Here is a 24,722-nt window from a genome sequence, read left to right as displayed (position 1 = left end):
GGGAGGTTACAGGCACACTCTGCGTGTGGGGTGACGTCAGCGCGGGACACACGGCGACGTACACTTCGGACGCGGCCCGTCTTACCTTCATACACTCTGCGGACCTGAGCCGTGTGGCACAGCGAAGACCGAAGGAGAGATGGGATCGGGAGGCACCAAACCCAAACCTCAACAGCTGCATCTGAAAAAATGCAGCAAAGACATACTGAACAAAGGTACACCTAAAGATGTCCGTTATAGTAATAGTAATAGCAACTAATAACGCTACCATAACCAACATACCACCACTTCTATTAACAACAGTAATAATAATAATGTTCATTTATATAATTTCTTATTTACTGCAAGTTAATGCACAAAATATTAGAAATCACTTAGGCTTCTTCACTGCACTTTATAATTGTTCCCACATATATATATTTTTTTTCCTGCCCTCTTTAGGTCAAACCTCACTTCCAGGTAATTCAAAATGATTCTCAAACAGCAGTATTAAATTAAATTAAATCAGCAGTATACCTATTTAATATTATTGCACGTACTTGGATTACAAAATGTATTTATTTTTTCCTCTGAAGCCGCTATAGGTGAGTAATTAGAACCTTCATTTGTTTTGTAGGCCAGTGGCTTAATGTAGTACACTAGAGTACAATACTAGAGTACAAAAAGTCTTAGATGTTGGTTCTTTAAGTTCAGGAAAAGAGAAAAAGAGACATTCGGCGTAGGATGCTGGGAATGCCAACAGCGCTTTGGCTCATCTGAGCTGCCATTAAGACTAGCAGACCAATTTAAGATAAACAAAATCGATGAACACATAAAGGGAACTCAAATGGGTCCAGTCAGTCGTCAACAGATGCAGCAGCTGCATTAACCGATTCTCCGTTAACATTCGAGCGCGTTACACGAACCAAGTTCATCGCTTGCCAGCCATAGCGGCACAGAGACAAGACTCACATGACCCTCCATTCCCAGCCATGCGAGCCGCCCTGCTGATCCAGCGCTGGTACCGGCAGTACGCAGCCCGTCTGGAGATTAGGCGCCGATGCACGTGGAGCATATTCCAGTCCATCGAGTACGCAGGAGAGCAGGACCAGATCAAAGTGAGTCAGGAGACGTATTATGATGTGGGTTCCTATGATTATGACATGAAAGTTAAGAAATATTCGAGTATTCTGAGTGTTACATGTTACAAACTCAGTAATACCCACAAAGCTAGGTGTGAGCTGGGTTAAGAAAATAGATAAAGTCATGAATTCATGTAGTATCAAACAATCAGAAGGGTTAAGGAAATTATGTTTTATAGAGATTTATGTAAATTTTTTAGATTGCTTAAACTGCCTTATTTGGTTTGAGTTCTGAGTCAAGGACCCATAGTTTCCTATAAATTATGAGTGAACCCAACTAATGTGATTACAGTCAGGTACAGTCTTGGGTTAGCAAAATTTATTTTATGTGCAACTCAGAAATATTTAAGAGTGCATGCAAAGTAATTATATAATTAAACCATAATGTATTAAAACCATATGATATCATTACTTTTTTTGCTAATGTTAGTAAGGGTATGTGTCTGAAAATGGACAGGACTACTAAAATAAGTTTTCCATCCCAGTTTTTGGCCAGAATTTGTTTCGTCTCTACAGAGTTTATGCACACATGCCTGCAGGGGGCAGGCCCTGCACTGTACTCTGGGTGACACCCTGGGTGGAACCCCTTGTTTCTGTGTTTTCTTCCACAGCTGTACAATTTCTTTGGCTACCTCATGGATCACTTCACGCCTGCCAGCAGTGAACGTGAGTTCTACAACTCCAGCAAAAATTTAGACACTGTACAGCCTTAATCAATCTAGTTGATCATTTAGATTGTTTAGTTAATCTAAATGCATATTTTTAATAACCCAATGCATCGTGATTTCAAACTAAACATACAATTTATGTACACATACTTCCCCCCCCCCCCCCAGGAAAAATGATATCCCACTTATTCTGTGAGAGCGAGGTATTCCATGATACAGAATGGGAACGCTATTTCTGCTACAAGGACATTGAGGTGCCAGACACTTACAGCGGGCCACACTTGACCTTTCCCCTGTGCACTCACAATGTCACTGAACTGCTGGAAGCCATCAAGCACAAACAAGTAGGTAGTTTATATATATATACACACACACAATTATGACTGAATACAACTTCAGCAATTGAGGGTTAAGGGTCTTACTCAGGGGCCCAACAGTGGCAAATAAACCAACAACCTTCTGATTACAAGTCAAGTACCTTAACCACCGAGCTACCACTGCCCAAGTGTCACGAATTAAAAATGGTGAGAAAGTTGGACTTGTGGGACAATATTGCCACCTACTTGATGAGGGGCGGGGCTTACGGGAACAAATATATCTGGGTTGAAAGAAGGTGGGATACGGCAGGTCTTGCAGCGTAATAATGGTTTTTGACGTCATTTGGATGATGTCATGATGATTGACAGCTGTAACCTTTTTGGGAAATTGAATGCAGTGCCATGCAGGGCTATGAATTGGCAACAAATTGCATCTTTCAGCCAATAAGCTTAATACGTTTATAGGACCAGTATATTTGGTAATGTAGCTGGCAATGAACAGAAGCTGACAGATCATGAATGCTGGAGGTCTATATCTCCATGCACATGCTAAGTGGAGTTCTGTACTACCATGCCCATGCTAACTGGAGGTCTATATTACCATGCCCATGCTAATTGGAGGTCTATATTACCATGCACATGCTAACTGAACATCTATATCTTCATGCACATGCTAACTGAGATTCATGCCCTAAGAGTGCCTGATTAGCCATATTCAGCTAAACTTTAACCATCATTTCTGCAGTACCTGCTATTCTGGTTGTGTAAACAAATGTCAGTCATACACCAGCTTTTTAACTGTTATTAGTGCACTATGGGGATTAGAGTTTGTTAAATTCTTGCAGCTAGTGGGGTTTGTGTAATTTTTGGATCCGGTGGGGTTTGTTGAATTCTTGGAGCTGGCCAGGTTTCTGTAATTCTGGGAACCAGTGGGGTTTGTGGAATTCTGGAAGTCAGTGGCGTTTATTCTATGTCTTTCTCCCATGGCTCCTTGCCGCTTCCCTAGTAGCTGCTCCACTCCCGCTACGTCCTGCAGCTCCTTGGCGAGACCTGGAAGCTACTGCGTGTTCTACCAAACATCAACGTGGTTTCCACCTGCCAAAGCAAGGAGATCACCATCTGTGGTACGAGGAGATGAACTGGTTAGCCAGAGTTTTAGACAAAATAAATAAATAAATAAATAAATAAAATAAAAATATATAATATGCTTTAGTATAATATGATGAGTTTTAGACAGAAAACATATTGTTTCAGCATAATATGTTGAAGTTATATATATATATATATATATATATATATATATATATATATATATATATATATATATATATATATATATATAGTTTAAAAAGAAACACGTGGCATCCTGCTACAATCTATTTAATAATCTCATATTATTATTGTATGAGGTGAGAACTTTTTGTTCTCAACTCTTCTCTGTATAGGAGACCTGCATGGACATCTTGAGGACCTGCTACTGGTGTTTTACAAGGTTAGTATGTGGAGGACATGATCACTGCTTACTGTTATCGTCTTTGGTTTCTGGTCACAGCAAATTTTCCCATCTGCCACCAGAATGGCTTGCCATCGACGGAGACTCCGTACGTGTTCAACGGAGATTTTGTGGATCGGGGGAAAGACTCCATGGAGATTCTCTTGATCCTGTTCTCCTTTCAGCTGCTGTACCCCAGTGGTGTCCACCTCAACAGGGGCAACCATGAAGACCACATTGTGAACCTGAGGTGATTAGCAGTCATGCACATTAGCGCACCCTGTCATGAACCAACATCAGGGAATTATTTCCAGTGGGAGCTCAGTGGTTAAAGTGCTTGATTAGTAATCAGAAGCTTGCCAGTTCAAACCCTACCATAACCATATTGCCACTGGTAGGCCCCTGAGCAAGACCCTTTACCCTCAGTTGCTCAAGTTGTGTTCAGTCAGAATTGTAACTCAGCTAAATGCTGTAAATGGATGCTGTATATGTGGGTATGTTTAGTGGAACATTAATAGAGACTTGACTGTCGGCTACCTGATGTGCTGTGGAGTCTGAGTGTGCGATCTGACCCAGTTTAAGGCTCCTCTGCTCTTGATTCTAGGTATGGCTTCACTAAGGAGGTTCTTGGAAAGTACAAGGTGAGGGTCATATTTGTGACACGCTTCTCAGCATGTACCACACAAATGGGAACTTCTGAGGTTTCCAACTCAGGGCTAATTCTCATTTTGCTCTGTGATGGTTTTCTCTGCACACTCTCTTAAAATGAGCGGTGAGCACTGGGGGTCTGGTTGGCTCTGGGTGTGACGTGAGTCATTCACTCACCTGTGGGATTACAGGATTTGATTACAGGATTAGATGGCCTTTCTCTAGCATCCTGAAGCTCAGTGTGCTTGAAATAACTATTCTGCTGACCTACTAGAGGGTTAGCCAGGCAGGGCGGAGAAGGAAGGAGCCTGGAGCGAGAGAGAGAAAGAGAGAGAGAGAGAGAGAGAGAAAGAGAGATAAAGTGTGTCAGAGAGAGAGAAACATATTTAGGTTTTAGATTTGGCAGGAGCATTAGAAGAAGATGGTAAAACCACAGATATCAGATTAGCTTTTGCAGAATGGCTGTCTAAATTTATCACATCCACTTACTGTTGATTACGTCTTGCCATTAGTAAGGAGCTAGGCTAACATAACAAATTCAGTACTGAATACTACAAATGTACTGGTGCTGTTAAATAAGGTGACATAAGTAGCTTTTGAAACTGAGGCTATGTTCTGAAAGAGAATATTCCTGGCCAGCAAAAACATATTCCATATTTCTCTAGTATTTTCTACATTATTTTGGCCATTTTTGTGATACACTGACTCAGCAAATCCAGCTTCCAGCCTGCAGAGATTCAGGTCCTCCCAGGTCCGGGAGACTGCCAAAGCCATCCTGTGAGCACTCGGAGCATTCGAACAGGGAGAGGACTGTCTTTATAACACTGACTGTCTAAACAGAGATGTCTGAACTCAAAAAAGCGAAAGAGGGTGTGTAGAAAAATGACCTTTCTCTCAACCCACTGGACATTGTCAGACACTAAGAATGTACAGTATAGTCTAAACACTAAGAAGAAAGAAACGAAATCCCAACTTAATTTGGATGGATTTGTTTTGTTCATTCTGCATTGTGACATAGGTGCATGGGAAGAGGATTCTAAAGCTCCTTCAGAAGATCTTTAGCCAGTTGCCCCTAGCAACGGTGATTGACCGGAAGGTGCTGGTGCTGCACGGTGGAATCTCTGACACTACTGACCTCAGACTCATTGCCCGACTGGAAAGACACAGAGTGAGCTGTAGCTGTAACCATGCCCAAGCACCTAACCCACAGCACTACAGCTCCCCAGGAACTCCTAGGAGCCTGTTCTTTTTTAGTCCAATGGGAAATAAATTTATGGGGTTTTTTTTTAACAAGCTAAATGCTAGCTAGTCAGTCGTAGCAAACAGTATTTTGATTTGTAAACAATAAGCCTTTCAGAGCAAGATATAGCCACTGGATTGTCAAAGGTTTGTGAAATTTGTGAAGACTTTTTGGTACTTTCTCTGGTGTTGCAGTCACAGCATTTCCTGGAGGACAGTAATCTTTTCCAAACCCCTTTGTCTTATGTGGATATTTCTGTTCATCATTTTCAATCTCACCCTACACATTGGCTAAAAACGATGGTCTGTGATTGGCCATTAGTCAAATGACCCCTTCCTGTCAGTGAAGGTGGTTCTTGGAGATGCTGAATGATACTCTGATTCTGGCAAAGCCTGGGCTTGTGAAATGTCTTGATCACTTACACTTTCACATATTTACTTACTATTATGGAATTACATACACATGGTCCAACATGCTTTAAATAGGAATTCTAACCGTTCTCCTGGTTCTGTGAACCATTTCACCACTTAAACCAACACTGACCTTCAACTGCTTGCCCTGTCTCCTGTCATGCAGTATGTCTCAGCTCTCAGGCCTCCAAAGCGTCAGCCGAGAGAGGAGCCATGTATGCCTGGGGGTGGTCTCTCGGAGGGTAAACGGGGTTGCTCAGGCAACGGCGAGAGGAGGCGTGTCCGTTCACTCGCTCGGGGCACGCTGCCGCTCTGCCTCCCGAGGGCCAACTCCACCCGCACCGTGGAGGAGGAGCTGCAGGAGAGGAGGAGGTGGGCGGGGCTCGGTGCCTCCTGTGACAGGGTGCGTTACCTGTCCTCGAACCGCGACCCTGACCAGGACCGGGAGGTCACAGAGACGGACATGGATGAGTGGAAACAGGTTCGGAGGGAAATTCCTGGGAATCGCTCCAACAAGTGCAAGGCATCTCGTATAACGGTTATATGAGTTAAACAAAGGGAGGAGGAACGCTGAAAATGAAGTGATGAAATAGTTTATGTTTGGGAAACGATGCCTGAAACAACTTTCACTCAACTCCCTGTTTACACACTCACACACTGTTCCGTCCTCGGGTATGAATTCTCACAAAAGGTTGCAAACAGATTTGTTCCTGTTAAGATTTGTTCCCTGTTAAGGAGCGCACACGCACGCACGCACACACACACATACACACTCTTTTTCTTCTCTGTTGGACTGCAGCTTGTGGATGTGCTGTGGAGTGACCCGATGCCGCAGGATGGCTGCGTTCCGAACAAGGTGCGTGGTGGTGGTTGCTACTGGGGGCCGGATGTTACACGAGATGTCCTGCAGCGTCACAAACTGCAGCTGCTGATCCGATCGCATGAGTGCAAACAGGATGGCTATGAGTTCTGCCACGACCGCAGGGTTGGAGACACACAAACACACGTGCGCGCACACACACATACAAATACATATATTGGTACAGACCCCCCCAAAAAACCCAAACTAATTTTGCAATGTGTACACACTGTACACCTCAACTTTGAAAGGAGTACAACACTCTAATTTCATATTGGCAATACTGAACAGGTGATTTTGCGACACACCGCCATAGGTGACGCTGTAGCTCTCTATCCATGTATACAGGTGCTGACCATATTCTCAGCGTCCAACTACTACGAGGTGGACAGTAACAGAGGAGCCTACGTGCAACTAGGACCCGACCTGAACCCGCACCTCATCCAGTACCAGGCCAGCCGATCCAGCCGAGACCTCACGCTGAGACAGAGGTGAGGACCCGCGCCGATGCCGAGCTGCGTGTGCACACACACACAAAATCTGTCAGTTAAAACTGCTAGCGCTCAAAGGTTAGTGAATAATAACTGTACTAACAAAAAGAGTTTATGAGTGTGAAGGTGTGCACACCTGTATGTGGATGCATGTGTGTGTGTGTGCAGTGTTGGTCGGACAGAACGCTCTGCTCTTCAAGCCCTGAGAGAACAGCTCTTTGCCCACAAATCAGAGCTCATCAATGCCTTTCAGGAATTTGACCCAGAGCACACAGGTAACACATACACACTCACACACACAAGCCTGACACATTTTTCTACTGAATCCAAAATTTCAAGATTTTTCACAGAAACGTAACATGATACTGCTAACGCAAGATGCACTTGCGAGGATCAATGTGTGTGTGTGTGTGTGTGTGTATGTACTCTATACACCCGAAACTGACACACACTTGCCTCACATTACATGTGCACAACCTTTCCCCCATGTAAACGCATGTGAAGTCCTCCAACACATTGTCACAGGTAAACAGGAAGCTTACTTTTTATTGTAGACTAATGAAGCAGTCTCTATATGACCCAAACTGGCACTATGCATCTCCAGACCTGGCAAGGCCCCAACAACCAAATCCATGCTTTCAATTCCAGTGTGGATAACATATTGTGAAAAGAACTTTGTTGGCTAATGCCTGGGGCGCCCTCTGGTGGCTCTTAATGCAAATTGCCAAAGACCATAGCAGGGTCCCATGGTCACCCCTCCCACTCTTAGAGGGCCTAGTTTTTAACAGCCTAGTTTTGTGAGCCTCCAGCTACCTTTACCGGTTGCGCCATGATCTAAACCTGGGTCCGTTCTGAACTGTTCCAGGTTTTCTTTCCGTTCCAGGTCCTTGTAGACCTAATCCAGATAATCAGGGGCCATAACGTTCTCCATGGTGATCTCCAGATTCAACATATCAGTTATTTACCAGCGGTAATAGCCGGATCACTAAACTGACTAAACTCCAGCCCTCTTTGTCCAGAGTGTGCTAAATCCACATCATTTGGAGGACTCAACACGTAGGCTGTCCCACACAGCCTTACTCATGGGTTTCCCCTCTGCCCCAGGCATGATCTCCATGAGGCACTGGGCTGTTGCCACGGAGACGGTGCTGCATCTGGGCCTGCCCTGGAGAATGCTGAGGTCGCAGCTTCTTGTGAGCCAGGGCGGGGCGCAGGAGGGCATGCTCAACTACCGTGACTGGTTCAGGGAGCTCACCTTCACAGACCCCAACAACAGGGTGGGCACAATGGGCAGGGTGGTCAGATCAGACTCCATTTATACGTTACAAAAGATCAGACCTGAAAACTGTTGCGGTCCTGTTTCAAAAGCTCAAACGTTCTCATTATAATGGATTAGACTTGATGTATAACAAAAGGTTGGCTTATACGCAGTAATCAATTACAGTGGTGCAGAGGGTCAGGTCACAGGACACTGTTATAAGCCTCAATAATCTCAGACCAGATCAGACTTTGGGCCACAAGCTACATGGTCCAGTGTACATTTTCAGCCATTGGTCTACCAGCTCATTAAAGACTTTGTAATGCAAGTGTGAAATACTGTAAATATTCCAGTTTGATTGCACACTTTTCTATTCCTGCAGAGCATATTACAGTTGAACTCTTTGCTTTTCCTCTCACACCAGCTCGCTCACACGGGGCTTCTGGAGACCATGTACAGACACCACTCCAACCTAGAAACCATCTTCAGAATCATAGACATGGATCATTCCGGTAGGGAGAGCAGCTCCGGTCATCTGACCCTCATAGTCTGGCTGGTTCACAGACGCAGCACAAAAGGCTCAACTAAAGCATCAAGAATAAAATTTAAAAAAAAGGGACAGTTCTGTGTGAACGTGAGCCTCCAAGACAAAGGTCAACTGGAAACTGCAAATGAAATGCAGAAAGATTAAAATAAGACCAAACAATAGCATGCAGGAGAAGGCTTGCTTTTTTCCACTTTCGCTAGTTCTCAGGTTTTAAAATGGTTCAAATTTATCCCACGTCCCCTTGTCCGGTGAAACGCTCTAGTTCACAGGTGACTGATCTGAGGTTCAGAGGTGTGACCATAGCGGAGATGCTCAGATAATAATCACTCCACCCTCCCCTCCAAGGGCTCATCTCCTTCGAGGAGTTCCGTCAGACATGGAGACTGCTGAGCGCCCACCTGCAGACAGAGATCAGCGATGAGGCCATCTCCGGCCTGGCCTCCAGCATCGACTTCAACAAGGACGGCAGCATCGACATTAACGAGTTCATGGAGGCCTTCAGGCTGGTGAGCCGCGTGCGCTCACAGGAAGGTGGCAGAGTGAACAGAGGAACACCCCCTTGACCGACCACGGCCCAGAAGCCCCTGGGAGGACACACAACCCCATGACGAGGGGCTGGAGATTTCTCAATCTCCATATTTGTGTTGCAACCCTAATGCTTAATCAGACGCTGAGAAACAACTAGAGACCTGGCGACCAAGGCCAGAGACGCAGAGCTCACCAGCAGAGACCCCAACCCCGAATCTGAAGCCTGGGAGCCACAGAGGAAGGCCTATACCACTTACCACTTATCTGTAACGTAATCATGACAGCACCCAGCTGCTTCAGAGAGCACTTCTCTGGGTAGCGTCAAGACAGCTCAGTGGCACAAATACCGCTGGGTGAACTTCCAGAGTACTTCATTGCAAAAGGAGTCGTCTTGTCTGGTTTTCATGGGCATTCTCCCATGCTTGTCTAAAAGAAGTTCTACACACACAAAAACTTAAAACTGAAAGAATCAATAGACATCACCTGACAGTCTTACTCGCACAAGGCCAACTGACCCTAACCAGCTTCTACTCAGTGGATTTGTTGGCACTTTAAAACACATTTCATTTTGCAGTAGACAGGCTCGAAGCAAAGCCAGGCAGTTTTCAGCTGAGACCGACTTAATAAAATGCGTAAATGGAACAGACAAGTGCACACGACATGGAGCACACGACATTGTCTTCACGTCCTCACATGACTTACATTAGCTACATTAGACCATATCTCACTGTGATTAATTGCAATATCATCTCAACATCTCTGGCGGATTTGGCTGAGAATAACTGTACTCCAGATACCAAATACGGCACATACTATAAGCTTAAGACTTGCTTTTCCTCCCAAGCATTTTAATGAACTTCTCTGATTGGTCTTCCAAAATCAATCACACAACTGTGTCATTTATCAACACTTAATGACATTACAAATATTGTTTAAGTTTGGTTTTAGAAAGATGCACAGAGCAGCTTGTTGAAATGAAAACAATGAGCACTTCTTTGTGCTGGGACTCTGTGAGAAGTTATGACGACACAAACATCATTTAGGATGACAGACAGTGGACTGACGATGTGTTGTACATATTCAATTACCCGTTATGTTCTTTGTGTTGAGTCGTGATCTTACACCAAACAGTTATGACCAAAAAAAAAAAAAAAAAAAAAAAAAAAGACCTTTACATAACCACAAAAAACTTTATTCAAATGAGTTTGAGTGCACACAGTCCATGCTGTATATCCTTTTATGCTTTACCAAAACTTTACTGACAATAAAAGCCATTATTTACATGGAGGTTATAATTAAAATACTTCTCAATCAATTACTCAAGCACTCCTGCTAAACAGCACAGTCCAAATAGGCTGTGTTGAAAATATTCTGCATATTATTTTGATATTTAATCTCATTTGGTGGGTCTAAATATCTGAATAAAGGAGAAATATATCAGTAATCGTTCCAGGCATCTATCCCCCCCCCCCCCCCAAACACTTGGAATACACATTTTTCCTGCATCAAAGCAGAAATACAGATTCTTTGATAGAGGGAGTTTATTTTATTGTGTGTGAAAGCAGGACCTCTGCTGAGGTGTCAGGACAGAGGAGACAACAGTCTGCTCTACTGTGACATCTAGAGTCCAAGTAAAGTGAGGGCGAGCGAGTGAGAATGTAAACGCATCTTTGTTAGTGAGGGACCGAGTGACACATGGTTGTGTGTGTGAGCTACAGGAGGAGAGGTGGCCCATGTCAGCTGAGTTTGCCTGACCTCACGTGTACACTGTCGTGCAGGCCCTGCTCAATAACCTTGATGTCCTCCATGTCGTCTTTGATCACAGTGATCAGGTGACTTAGCCCCTCCTGCTGCTGCTTCAGGTGCTACAGGGAGGAGACACAGGCTTTAGTCAGTGCTACACACACAGACACAGACACAGACACAGACAGACACAAATGTACCTGTTTGATCTCTCGGAGCAGGTCTGTGTCTACGATGTATCTCTCCTCTGAGCGGACTGTGCCATAATGGTTCTGCATCCGGATCTGGGACATCAGTTCATTCAGTCGACCCTGTAAGACACACAGACACACACACTCAATATAGCTCGCTCTGCAGAAACGATAACTGGCACTCTTGCACGACTTCCAGCCCTGATCTTATAGACCGGTGTCTAATAATAAACACTTTTATAATACGAGAAGGAGTGTGTGTGTGTGTGTGTGTGTGTGTGTGGCCTATAGACCCTCACTGGGGTCTCTGGGATGAGGACTGCCTGTCTCTGGAGCAGTGTTTTAGCATATACCATTCCTTTAACCCACTGTACACAGAGTGGGAGGCTGAACTCACAGAATCACATGAATTTTCAGAGCCGAGTTCAGACTGAATTATTTGTGCCGTTCTTAGACTGAATGTGAATCATAATTATCGCCACCAAATCATCAATGCTGAATTGTGACTGAAGTCTGTAATTAAGTTCAGATTTAATCTGAACTTTTAGTGCTGAGATCTGATTAAACTATCACTGCCCAGTTCACCCTGAATCATGTCCGTAACCTGGGTGAAAGACTGATTTGGGTGGAGTCACCTTAAACTGTGTGGGTGCGTTGAGCTCAGACTGAATTGTGTCCAGCTGCACACGGAGGTGCTCTTCATCCATCTGGATGGCATAACCGCTCTTCCTCTGGATCTCCTGCCTTATCAGCACCTACACACACACACACACACACACACACACACACACACACACACTTACACTTACCTTTCTGCTACTTCTCAGCTAGGGATTTAGCTATGGAAATGAGTTAAAGGTGAGAGTTTAAAGCATGTCCCTTGGCTCTTAAGAGCCACGGTGAAATGAGAGAAGGTTTATGATATCAGGAAACAGCGGCCTTGGAGAGATGCGTTTCTTGCCTCCGACTCATGTGTCATGTTCTGCTGGAAGGCTCCAGTGTTGGTAGGTTCTCTCTGGTGTGTTAAAGCTAAATCCAGGTGTGTGGTCTACCTGTAAGACGCGGTGAGACAGGTCCATCAGCTTCCGCTTGTACTGAGCGATTTTCGCCACAGTTGTTCCCTGGTTCTTCTGAAGCTCTCTGATGTCGTTAGAGATTATCTGCACAGAAAACCCCCCGCCGCCCCGGACACACAAAAACACCATAAAAAGGTAGTACTTGTGGAAGGTGATTTCTGTGACCTGCACTGGCTAGGTAATACAAATCTCAGTTGACTTAAAACAAGTCCAAGTGAACAACATGTGGTGAAGCCATATTCTAAAGGCAATAATAACTTGGACTAGCGGCACACACTCACATCCACTCTGGTCTGGTGCTGTTTGGTCATCTGCTCCTGGATCTTCAACCTGCGGAGTAATTCCTTAAAACCAACCATTGGCACTGGAATTAGCCTAGAAATTCAAACAAAACAGTACATTCAGCTGCAGGTCTATTATATTCGATGAGGTCTGTTACATTAGATTATACAAGATTAGACCTAATCTAGAATCTAGATTAGAGATTAGATAAATCACAAGAAAAAAACCCAAACACTGAAAATTAGCATCCATTAGAACAATAATATTTAATACAGGTATTAAAGAAATACTTTACGCACTCTTTGCCTTAGCCTTTATATTTTAACCATTGTTATTTTTCAATATACTGCATACACGGACGTCATTTAAGCACCTTAAAGGAACAAAATCATGAGCAACATTAGTAAACACCTACTTCTCAGGGTCTGGGTTGTCCACTTTAGCCTGTTCCCATATGATGGGATCCACTCCTGAAACGTACAATAACCACTCACTCAGCGGAAAGGTCCAGTCAGGATCCTTCAGTAACAGGACTGCGCTTAACTCCAATTAAAACTCTTGGAAACACTAGGAATGATTTGCTTGTGAAACAAGAACAGAAAATTGTCTGTGGCGTTCATTAATACAGGAAAAGCACAGTGAAGTTTGCTACGACACATCGCAGTTGCCGTGACGATGACGGCGTTAACCGCGTCGACCTCCACGTGTTAGCGGCACTCCCTGTCCTGTTTACACCTCCCGAGGGTTCTGGCATTAATGTGCCATGGTCCGTCCGGGCAGGAGAGCGCCACCTACCTGCAGCAGGGTTCTGCAGGAGCTGTTTGAGCTGAGCCGGGGAGAGCGCCGTGCGGGGGACGGCCATGACCACGGCCAGCTGCTGCAGCTGGACCTTCACGTTGGCCTGCTCCATGTAGTTGAAGAGGGTGGAGGCGGGGACGCGCTTTGACATGCCGCTGGGGGAGCGCTCCACTGCGTAGATGATAACCTCCGTCCTAAAGACGCACACACGCGCACTTAGTACTCACCATCACAGTCCTTGGTTTAGACCTTGCATCATGAACAAGGTGTAACATTCCTTCTAAATGTCTAGCACTGTGACAACAGGCAGCTACACTTTGTATATAAATCTATGAGCCACGTAGGCAAGTTGGCTCCCTAATGTTCTCCAGCAGTGATGGGGCACATGGGGCGGGGCAGGGGGACACTCACTGGTCGTCGGGCAGAGCTTTGACGCCCTCCACGTTGACGGTGAGCGTGGCGTTGCTGCCCAGAACTTTGTGCAGAGACTCCACCAGCTGCTGCTGCTGGTTACGAACGTCCGCCTCCTTTTTACTGAGCGCCAGAGCCACCAGACCATCCTCATCTTTACTGCGAGGGATACAGCTGTAGCCCACCGCCTGAGGGAGCGCGGGGGAGGGAGGAAACACGTGGGAGGACCACGAGAGGGCGTGCAAGAGGAGACCGTCAGAGGGACAAAAAAACTGGCCAAAAACAAATTAAAATAATCAAACCATACAGTAATTTGATGTCTCGTCCACAACCAATGATGCTGCAGGAAGCCTGATTCAGTTTTCACTAGTGTTTGCTTTTTCCCCACTGTGAGAATTTTGACGGATTCTAGGAGCTTGTCTCCATGTCAACCTCTAGCATCATCCCATAACACCCATCCCACAATACCACAATCACGTCCGGCTGTCGATGGCACGAGACGGGTCCTTTCTGCTTACTTTACTTGCCTGTGGTGGAACTGACCTTGAAACGACAGAAGGGGTTCTCCTGAGTGAAGTCCACTGGGGGGATGCTGTTGTTGAAATAGCCCTTGCCTGTGCCCCAGAAGGCTTGCAGCTGGTTCCACTTAGCCAGGATGGCATCGCGCTCATCGTTGAGTAGCGTGGGGGCAGACAGGGCACTGGCCGTGTTGATCAGCTGGTTCGGCTGTGCTGGGGCTTGGGACTGCTGTCCGAACAAACCGCCTGCAGGTCAAACGCCAAAGGGAACATTTGGATAAGCCAACCAGCACACTGCAGTACAGGTCTGATACAGACCAAAGCTCACAACATCTCTCTCTAGAGTTCTGCAGGGAACCCTGGTGAACCCAAACGCTGGGTTCTGTTCTGTGGGAGCTGTTCGAGACTCGCACCTTGCTGTGGCTGCGTCGGCTGGAGGTTGAAGCCGCCAAATCCGAGGCTGGTGCCGCCCAGGCCTGAGCTAAAGCCTGCCCCTGCGCCGGGGCCTGTCCCCAGGCCAGATGAGAACCCAAAGCCCTTGTTCTGGGTGTTCCCAAACAGGCCACCACCTAACAGCAAAGCAAACAATATCCAGATTGGTCAACTAATCACCACAAAAATCTTAACAACATGCAGGAAAGGTACATACAATTTATACATAGTGACATACTGTGTTTGCATTGCACCACCTCTGCCCTAATAGAAATGGACTGCATTTATTGTACACTGTATAAAGCATCATTGAACCAGGCATTATAAATGCACAGCACCATCTAGTGGTGGGAAAGCAGCAGTGCAGGGTTAGAAGCGCCGCATAGGATTAAGCGTTAGTGTTGTCTGAAGGAAACGTCACCTGTGCTCGAGGGGTTGGTGAAGCTGAAAGTGAAGCCAGCACCAGCCGAGGTAGTGGTAGTGCCGAAACCCCCAAACGCACCTGCACACAACAGGTGGTAACAAAGGGCCGCGGTAAGATCAGAGAAAGTGAAAGAACCACCAAAATGCCCAAAAAGGTGAGAGTTGGGGGTGTAGAAATGGTTTCATGACAGTGTTGCATGTTCACGCGTAACCCTACTAAGACCATTATGAGGGAATAATTCATACAGAACACCGGGCTCTAATTTTCACGGCTGCAAAGACAACTGTTGCTACCTCCTACACTGCAGAGCTGGACGCAAGATGCTGCGATTTATGTCCTGAAAACTGGGGTCCACTCAGTGAATCCTTATGACAATCTTACAATTCATTTCAATGACAGAACTCTGTTCAGGCTGGCCATGAGATCCAAGTTAGGACGTTGGTGATCCCACAGTACTATTCATTTTAGTGGGGAAAGCCATGTTCAAATAGACGCTGTGAGTAAACAAAGCTGTTTACAGCTTACATACTGAAGTAATGACTTTTACAAGGGATCATCACTTTTGGGGAGCAGAGGTCGCTCAGCAGTTAAGGTATGTTAGACTGGCAATCAGAGGGTTGTTGGTTCAAGAGCCCCTGAGCAAGACCCCTACATCCTCAACTGCTCAAATTGTACTCGAGTCACAATTGTAAGGTGCTTTGGATAAACAAGTCTGCTAAGTGACACAAATAAAAAGTGATGACTTGGAGCATATTTAAAGTTTGTCTATGATTAGTGATGCCATAAAAAAACACCACACACACACACACCACAGTGCCTGAGTCTGCTAGTTCCCAACAACAAAAAGAAATTCAGAAATATCATCTCAGCAAATACAATGGCAGGCTGATGGTTGCGGCGATGATGATGATGATGATGACGACGACGACGACAACGACAAACGTTTGATTACTCTAGAAAGGCATGTACCTGCACCGCCAAGGCTATTGCCAAAATTGAAAACAGTGGCAGTGGTGGCTGGGGCCCCGAAGCCCCCCATGTTAAAGTTGACGGCCGCTGGATTAGTGTTCAACCCCAACCCCCCGAAACTAAACCCCCCCGTGCTGGTGCTCACAGTGCCCAGCCCCCCAAATCCTGCCCAGTGCGAGAAGGCATGAAGAGGAAAAGAGAGAAAGGAAAGAAAGAACCAGAGTCGTGTTAGTCACGTGGACGTCGTGCAGAGGAAGGAGAAACATCGGAGAGAGCAAAGTAGAACAGACACATGCACGAAAAGCCAGAAATAATGTTTTGTTTTATAACACATCTCACTCAGTAGTCAACTATTTGACAAATAGAACTACTTGTCAAAACTATGTACATGTACAACAACGTACTGCTCAAAGGGTTGTTAACGCTTTTGAACTAAGTCAGTATCACGCCAAAACCCTGCACATCCGTCTCATTGAGAAAACGATGTTGAAAGTGTGCGGTCCGTCATTAGCAAAAGACCTTTGGGAAGATGGTTTTTCATTTGGAATCAGGCACAATCCAAATATGAGCATGTCACTGTTGGATATCCTGGCTCTAACACAAAGTTCACAACTACAAGGTATGCGATCTACGGACAAACAAACAAACCTGTATTGGGGGCGCCAAACCCGAACCCCGTGGAGGCAGGTGTCGTGGTAGCGGTCCCAAATGCTGGGGCAGTCAGACCTGGAAAAACCATGGCAACAGTTAACCACTTGCCCATTGAACTGAAGGTTTCGAAATTCACGAAATCGAAGAGAACGAGTGACGGCAAGTTATGAAGCTTTTTGCAGGATCGTCATTAAATGCACAGGTGCATTTCTGCCTGGCCAAACGCATGAAGTGAGTGTGTGGCAGGAGTGGGAGACAGACATTTCCCCCACCATGTGAACAGGGAAGGAGATTACTGCTCAGCCTTTCACCCACTCCTGCTTACAACCAGAGTCTCGGATGCAAACTGTGTTTCTTGTTCTGTGAAAAGTTACTCAGAAATACAGCTTATAGTCACTAAACAGCTACCTCAGTTATATCAGGGTGTTTACCAAATGCCGAAGTTTAGTGTTTATCGTGCAGCTCATGGATGTGAGTCTAGCTAAGCCAGTTAAAAATGTTTAAAAATTGTACTTTAAATAATTAAATAATAAAAATGTATTTAAAGATTCTAAGCCTTACATTTCATGTTCTTTCAGAAGCCACCTTGACTAAAGCAAGTTTGCTTTCATTAATTTGTTCCTTAAGAATAGTTGCAAACCTACACAGATTTTCTGAGATTAAAGCAGGAGATTAAAAAAAGATCAGCAATAATCAAGCTTTCTGGAGAGGCAGGGAAGCCTTCTTTAGCAAACATTTAATATTATGAATGTAAAAATGATTCCTCACATGTAACAGGGAACTATATGGATGTGGACAGATGGACTTACTACCAAATCCCGATGAGGCGGTAGTGTTGGTACTGGTACCAAAGCCAAAACCTGTTGACGCTGTCGTTTTGGCACCAAATGAACCGAATGAAAACCCAGAAGAGCCTTTATCGACAACAAACAAGACAACAATACTTGTTTATCGACACCGAAACAAGACAGAGGGGCAACAGACGCACGAGCCAGGATGAGGGCGGAACTCGTGGCTCTCTCCTTTGCTTTTGCACGAGCCATGCTTAACGGACATCGAGGTGTCACCGAGGACAAATCAACCTCAACTGCCCCGCTATGTTAAACACAGCCAGCTCAACTGCCCCGCTATGTTAAACACAGCCAGCTCAACTGCCCCGCTATATTAAACACAGCCAGCTCAACTGCCCCGCTATGTTAAACACAGCCAGCTCAACTGCCCCGCTATGTTAAACACAGCCAGCTCAACTGCCCCGCTATGTTAAACACAGCCAGCTCAACTGCCCCGCTATGTTAAACACAGCCAGCTCAACTGCCCCGCTATGTTAAACACAGCCAGCTCAGCTGCCCCGCTATGTTAAACACAGCCAGCTCAACTGCCCCGCTATATTAAACACATCCAGCTCAACTGCCCCGCTATGTTAAACACAGCCAGCTCAACTGCCCCGCTATGTTAAACACAGCCAGCTCAACTGCCCCGCTATATTAAACACAGCCAGCTCAACTGCCCCGCTATATTAAACACATCCAGCTCAACTGCCCCGCTATATTAAACACATCCAGCTCAACTGCCCCGCTATATTAAACACATCCAGCTCAACTGCCCCGCTATATTAAACACATCCAGCTCAACTACCCTGCTATATCTATATAAAGTCAAATAAACGACAGAATACAAATAACGAACATGAAAGCCGTTATCCTACGTTAGCTATCTTAGGTTAGCTAGTTAGCTGCCTATTTATGTCTCTCCTCAGTGACATTTAGATAGTTACCGGTGAACATGTTAACCGAATATAATAATAATAATAATAACAATAATAACAACAATATTCTTATTATTATTACTATTATTGTTATTAATAATAGTATGGTTAACTCACTTAACGGAATCAACAACCGACATTATGATCGAGCCGGTGACTCGGTAGCTAGCCTGGTTAGCTAAGATAGCACATGCTAGCCGGATTAGACTCGCCGTGCAGCAGGTTAGCTAAGGTTGTTTTAGGGACAGCTGTAGTTCCAGTGGGGTGGTTCTGCGTCAGGATCCCGAGCTGGAGTCTGTGCTTCCCTCACCAACGCGGCGTTTATTAAACAGCTAAACAGTTAGTTACCACATCTTATCTTATCTTATCTTAGCTTAGCTTAGCTATAACCAGCGAGCTAGCCTGGCCGTGGTATTTCGAAATGACCAGATACCTAAGCATTCTACTTTCCCTGTAGAATTTGAAGTATATTAGTTTTTTTTTTAATTTACCGTACTTGACGAAAATATTAATTTGTTCAACGTAAACAAAACACTTACTCGCAGAGTTCGCGTTGCCGCCGCCAAAATTGAACGCCATGTTTCCTAATCCGTCATAGTATTGCGTCCGGACGGTAATTCGCCCCAAAAACAATTGTCCCCCCCCCGACTTCGTTCATTCAAACAAGCACGGGTCAAAATTAAACATGCACTCACATATATAAACAAACATGGCGAGTAATTATCAGACAGTCAGTAAACCTGGTGTAACGGGGAGAGTATCCCCTTAAAGAATCAAGCAGATCTTTTTCCATTTTGTCTGGGTGAGGAACCCTTTCCGAGAACTTTACAGCCTCCGTTCCCGGGCATCTTCAAGTGCGGCAGACCTGCAAACCTACACTGCAGGAAACAGGCTGATCTCAGCATCCCCACTGCTGCCTAGTTTCAGACTATTACAGCAGAAAAACATGCCAACCACCGACATCAGTATCGCCATGACTTTCCTTTAAGAAGAGGAATGCTTGCGTTTTATTATTCCCCCCCCCCCCACTTCTAATATCTACTATGCACTGGAACTTAATATTAAACTACAAGTGGGAAAAACTCAAACATCATTCATACTATATTTTTTTTAGTGCAAGAACAATATACTACTGCTATACATACTTGGGTTCAACTTCAACAACCAACATTTCTGTCACAGAAATGACAGAAACATCTCCTAAGCCACTCCCCCACAAAAAATAAAGTCAATGATCAGACTAAACGTTTAATTTTCTTGTAACAAATATCAGCATAGAAATAACAAGAGCAGGTTTTATTTTAATTTGTTAATCAAGAGCTCATCCTATACACAGTAAAATACAGATGAGTCTGTATGTTACAGAGTCCAGACAAGGCGGTCCTGGGTGTGTAGCCGTCTGCTGTGAGGCACCATACAAAACCCTAAAAATGAAAACAACACGTGCCATATACCAAAGTATCCAACAGCTTCAGGCCTTAAGACCCACATTTTAAGGTTCAGAATGACTGACACAGCGGGGAGGGGGTTTATTGTAAAAACTATCCTTTTGGGCCCCACACATGGCAGGGAGCAGCAGGAGATGGAGCTGCCTTTGGATCCATGAAGATCTGGGCTTGAAACCTGGAGCTGGGGTCAGGGGTTGAGATGGGGGCACGTGGCAGGTCCTTCACCTCAGGCCCTTGCGTTTTAACCAGGTCCTCCTCTTCAGCTCGGTAAGCTTCAGTTTCTTCTTCCGCTCCGGGGCTGGTGCCTCCAGCTCCACCTCCACGGGCTTCTCCTCTGCCGGCGTGACAAACACGTCCTCCGTGACGTCCGCCGTGGGCAGCTCCTTCACCTCCTTCCTCTTCTCCAGACGGATCTCTTTCACCAGCTGCTTCTCCTTCTGCTTGCTGGCCATGGCCTGGCGCACCATGCGCCGATACTGCATGAAAAAAACAAACAAAAAAAACCAGCCAAACTATGACATGAACACAAATCTAGGGGTTGTGTGTTATATAAGTATAGAATGTTATAACAGGGGTTCTAGAATGAATCTTTTGTTACATAATAGATAAATGCTATTGTTGCATAGCATGTGGAACTCCAGTTCAACAGGTTACTGTGCGACCACATCTGCCCATCAGTAACAGTGCATTTAAATTTACGGCATTTAGCCGACGCTTTTATCCAAAAGCGACTTACAATTCTGACTGAACACAACTTAAGCAACTGAGGGACGAGGGCCTTTCTCAGGGGCCCAAGAATGGCAACTTGGTGCCAGTGATGCTTGAACTGGCAACCTTCTGATTTCTTCTTCTGATAGTCAAGTACCTTAACCACTGAGCTGCCAATGCCCACTGTGTTAAGAAGCACTGGATGCCACAGAGGAATTAGGAGAGAGGTTACAGGCATACAAACCCAGTGCTGTATTAATGGGGAGGCACCATAACCACATCCATTTAAGATATTAAACAGGTTTGAGTGATTCACTGAGAACTGGCTCCCATCACTTCCACCTAATAGCGTGCAAAGCGCTACCTACCGTGTTAGGGGATTGGAAATGGGGGTTTTCATACAGCGTTGGCCCACCGAAGCTGCCCTGAAATATTTTGATGAGATTAAGGACAAAACGGGGGCCGATTTCCACGAGGGACGCGTCCTCTTCGATGATCTGCAGGGCACGTGGAAACCACCCATCAGCAAAAACAAAACGCACAGAAGAAGTAATCAGGAAAAAAAAAAGAGCAGGGCTGACTAAGTAAGGCGTGGAAGTGCCCTGTGCAAAAGCATATGGACCTCCAAGCCACTGAAAGCACTTTTACTTCCACTCCACTACTGCTGCCACTGGCTGTAATAAAGCAGAACTAGCAGAACCGCCCTGTAAATACTTCATTTTAGTTGTATGAGTCCAATCCTGGTCTTTACCTGGTAGTTTCTAAACCATATCCTATTGTCCATGATCGTGAAGGTGAAGACATGGTCCACAAACGGCTGGCTCTTCGGATGATACTGGGGTGTCGAGAAGATCTGCGCGGGGGGGGGGGGGGGGAGACGTGTTGATCATAAGCACACACTTCCCATACTGTGAGAAGTCCAACAAGCACCAAGCAGAGTACTGGCTGCACAGACGTACCTGTATGAACAGCTCTTTTAGCAAGGCGTACTGAGGCTCAGCGTCAAATTTCTGAATAGTCAAAGAGAACACATCGTCGTCAGTGCGATCAACACCGGCTTCACCGTCTGTCCGTACAAACCCAAAGCCTGGGAGCCTGGCACGTGTCCGGGATAATGCACAGCATTCCCAAATAAGAAGATATTTAATTCCTTACTGGATCGAAGGAGAGCAGCGGTCTGGATCCCTTCAGGCAATTCCCTGTCATTTTCAGCTCAGCAAGAGTGTGCACTGAAAACAAAAAACCAGTAAAGCTAGGCAGCGGCAGTGAACTGGAGCTGCGACGCCGGCAAAGCACGATTCCATAAGGAAGACGTGAGGACTGAGGAAGACTTACCGTTCTGAACTAGGAACTTCGCTGAAGGCCCATGAGGAGTATTGGAGACCCTGTCAAGGAAAATAACCACGGAGTAGAGTTGAGGTTATTCCTAAAACGGTAGCAGGCCTCCTCAGAAACATGTAGCACTCAAAGACTCAAAGCTCACCACATATAGAGGTCTTTTTTTTTCTTCGCCTCAAAGAATAAGCACTTGTTGCAGTTTTTGATTTCACAAACCTGCGCAAAGAGTGATGCAGTTATGTATATGATTCACTGGATAAAAAAACCCCCAATGGGTTGCATTAAGATACACACAATTACAGAATGTGCCACCGTGGAAATCCGTACCTCATTAACAACAAACAGTTTATCTTTCCTATCCATTTTGGTATCTGTGACAGAAAACAACAACAAATGAATGAGTGTCATTTACAGTGATGCACGCCATGCACTGGGATATATTTTAGAGGGCGACGCGGGACAGCATGTCTACCTGCTTTGGCGTGCGGCATCATTGTCCGGAGGTCCTGCATCAGGTGTCTCGTCCTGAAGTTAATGCCTCGCGAGGAGAAAATGAGCACGCGCTCTTTGTTTTTCCACTTGCCCTGAAAAACGAGGCGCGAGGCGGCTAAGAGGCTAGACTGCAAAGGAAGGCTTAAACCCTGCTTTAGTCAGCTAGGCTAGCTACTCAAATGGAAGAAGGATTACTTTATGTCATCTTTTCCTACCGTGTGCATGCGTTAGAAGAATCACGTGAACCTTGTCTAGTGCGTGCATACTTCACGAGGCTCAAGAACTCAGCTCGGGCGAAGAGTTAGAGCAAGTGAGATAAAACAGGACTTTTTACCTGAGAAACGGGGCGTGGGACACTGATGATTGTTGCCTGCTCTTGTTGCGTTGCCAGATTTTCTCGCTGCTCTCCATTTTCAACGAATTTACCCTTTTTAGCCTTTTTCGGTCCAGTCCCTTTGCCTCCACGTTTTCTCTTGACTGCCGACATCTTGCTAAAATCCTCCACGTGACACGTGGCGGAAGTAACGACACCAAAACAACGTGGAGCACCAAAGGAAGGCGTGGAGCCCCCTAGCGGCCAGCGGCCCAAATGACTGTCATAACTGAAATATTTAAATACGTCACATTTCATTGGAAAAAAGGGATTTTATATAATGGGCTGTATTCCGTTTCAGGTTATGTTATGTTTGTGATAACTTTGTATTAGAAACATTATATTTATTGTTTTAGTGATGTGGTCTTACCAGCAGCTTTCCGTACGTCTTCATCTGTATTTTCACTTCTGTACGTAAATGTAAGGCTTTAATGGCTGTTCTGAATCATTATGGATCTGTTCACAACTGCCAATCTAAGATCATTTTTACATTCCCAATATCAGGATGAGAAACAGAATGAATTGTTAACAGATTTATGATGACACCTTCATTTAGTTCATATATGTTTGTAAAACCTGAATTTATGAATGAGAAACCAAATAAGGAACTACTTGCAGGTCTACAGCACACAGTGAGCAAACAGTAGCTGCCCAAGTGTAGCTAAATGTGTCTAAAAAACAGGAAAAGAAATTCACCGCACACCAAGAGAAGCAAAAATGTAATTATCCATGTTATATGGCAATTCCAGATTTTTCCCCCATTCAATGCCATTGACATCGTTTTAGCTTTAATTTTGTCATCGTACATTCCACTGTAAATCATGCTTCTAATGTCTTATAATGATTTTTTTTTTATTTTGTATTTGTTTGGTGTCTTATTTGCATTGGTTATTTAATAATAAGTATATTATTATATATAATTATTATATAATTCGTATATAGGTGCTAGGACAGAACAGTTTTTCCCAGCCACATTAGTTTAATTACAGGCTATACACCCAAACAGTATAGAAATGCCCTGTTTCTGACCCACTGCCTAGTACAAGACGTGCTCCCAGTTGTCCAAAGGCCCGTATTCTACTTTAAAATGACATTTCCCATACCGTTTCAAGTGTCTTGACTATGCCATTGTCAATAACGTGCCGGCACAACTCTGTATTTTAGCTCACATAACCACTTCTGCCAGGTATTGCTAGAATCCCAATGCTCTGTGGGAGCTGAGAGCTCCAGGTCCATCATCAGTGTAGTGAGAAGAAATTTGCCATGTGTGGGTAATATCAAGATCTGAAAGACTCAAAAATACAAGATACCATAAAGGTATGGGATTATCTAAACATGAGAATATACACATTAAGATAAACAATGCAGCCATTTACTTTGAGATATTGTCTAGTAAAAACTGAAATTTTACATGTAAGAATAATTACAGTTAATTCCATGAATTGTCTATAATTATGGATAGTCAGAGGAAACCCATGACATGTTAAAACCGCTTATGACGCACTCCCATTACGTCAAGGCGGA

The 24,722-nt window shown here is 44.9% G+C and overlaps 3 protein-coding genes across 6 annotated transcripts; 1 reads left to right on the top strand and 2 right to left on the bottom strand.

Annotated features, from left to right (window-relative positions):
- The first annotated feature begins 963 nt into the window (after positions 1-963).
- LOC113586282 (serine/threonine-protein phosphatase with EF-hands 2) lies at positions 964-9,614 on the top strand. Its single transcript, XM_027024286.2, has 15 exons — positions 964-1,097; positions 1,733-1,787; positions 1,958-2,133; positions 3,116-3,230; positions 3,552-3,598; positions 3,682-3,848; positions 4,203-4,239; positions 5,265-5,414; positions 6,063-6,377; positions 6,696-6,881; positions 7,104-7,246; positions 7,415-7,521; positions 8,351-8,523; positions 8,929-9,016; positions 9,397-9,614. The coding sequence occupies exons 1-15, from the start codon at positions 972-974 to the stop codon at positions 9,612-9,614; spliced, it is 2,103 nt and encodes a 700-aa protein (XP_026880087.2). The 5' UTR covers positions 964-971.
- A 796-nt stretch (positions 9,615-10,410) lies between these two features.
- Positions 10,411-19,453, bottom strand: nup54 (nucleoporin 54). 4 transcript variants are annotated; one of them, XM_027024310.2, is made up of 14 exons: positions 19,379-19,426; positions 17,884-17,988; positions 17,072-17,149; positions 15,452-15,532; positions 15,012-15,167; positions 14,624-14,844; positions 14,081-14,268; positions 13,667-13,863; positions 13,287-13,341; positions 12,871-12,964; positions 12,566-12,673; positions 12,149-12,268; positions 11,523-11,633; positions 10,411-11,444 (listed from the first exon to the last, which is right to left on the bottom strand). In XM_027024310.2, exons 1-14 carry the CDS (start codon positions 19,416-19,418, stop codon positions 11,316-11,318), a joined length of 1,683 nt encoding a protein of 560 aa, XP_026880111.2. In that variant the 5' UTR covers positions 19,419-19,426; the 3' UTR covers positions 10,411-11,315. The 4 variants fall into 4 exon arrangements, with proteins under 4 accessions (XP_026880111.2, XP_026880113.2, XP_026880112.2 ...); XM_027024312.2 differs by lacking the exon at positions 17,884-17,988 and having other exon boundaries at positions 19,379-19,453; XM_027024311.2 differs by lacking the exon at positions 15,452-15,532.
- A 621-nt stretch (positions 19,454-20,074) lies between these two features.
- On the bottom strand, positions 20,075-23,317 carry bxdc2 (brix domain containing 2). Its single transcript, XM_027024297.2, has 10 exons — positions 23,160-23,317; positions 22,806-22,917; positions 22,661-22,704; positions 22,479-22,549; positions 22,331-22,380; positions 22,151-22,224; positions 21,955-22,005; positions 21,747-21,848; positions 21,364-21,492; positions 20,075-20,763 (listed from the first exon to the last, which is right to left on the bottom strand). The coding sequence occupies exons 1-10, from the start codon at positions 23,310-23,312 to the stop codon at positions 20,509-20,511; spliced, it is 1,041 nt and encodes a 346-aa protein (XP_026880098.2). The 5' UTR covers positions 23,313-23,317; the 3' UTR covers positions 20,075-20,508.
- Positions 23,318-24,722: the final 1,405 nt, after the last annotated feature.

This window comes from Electrophorus electricus, chromosome 6 (genome assembly GCF_013358815.1).
Source record: "Electrophorus electricus isolate fEleEle1 chromosome 6, fEleEle1.pri, whole genome shotgun sequence".
Taxonomy (NCBI): domain Eukaryota; kingdom Metazoa; phylum Chordata; class Actinopteri; order Gymnotiformes; family Gymnotidae; genus Electrophorus; species Electrophorus electricus.
The sequence above is the reverse complement of the archived record's forward strand: the minus strand, read 5'-3'. Positions and strand labels throughout refer to the sequence as shown.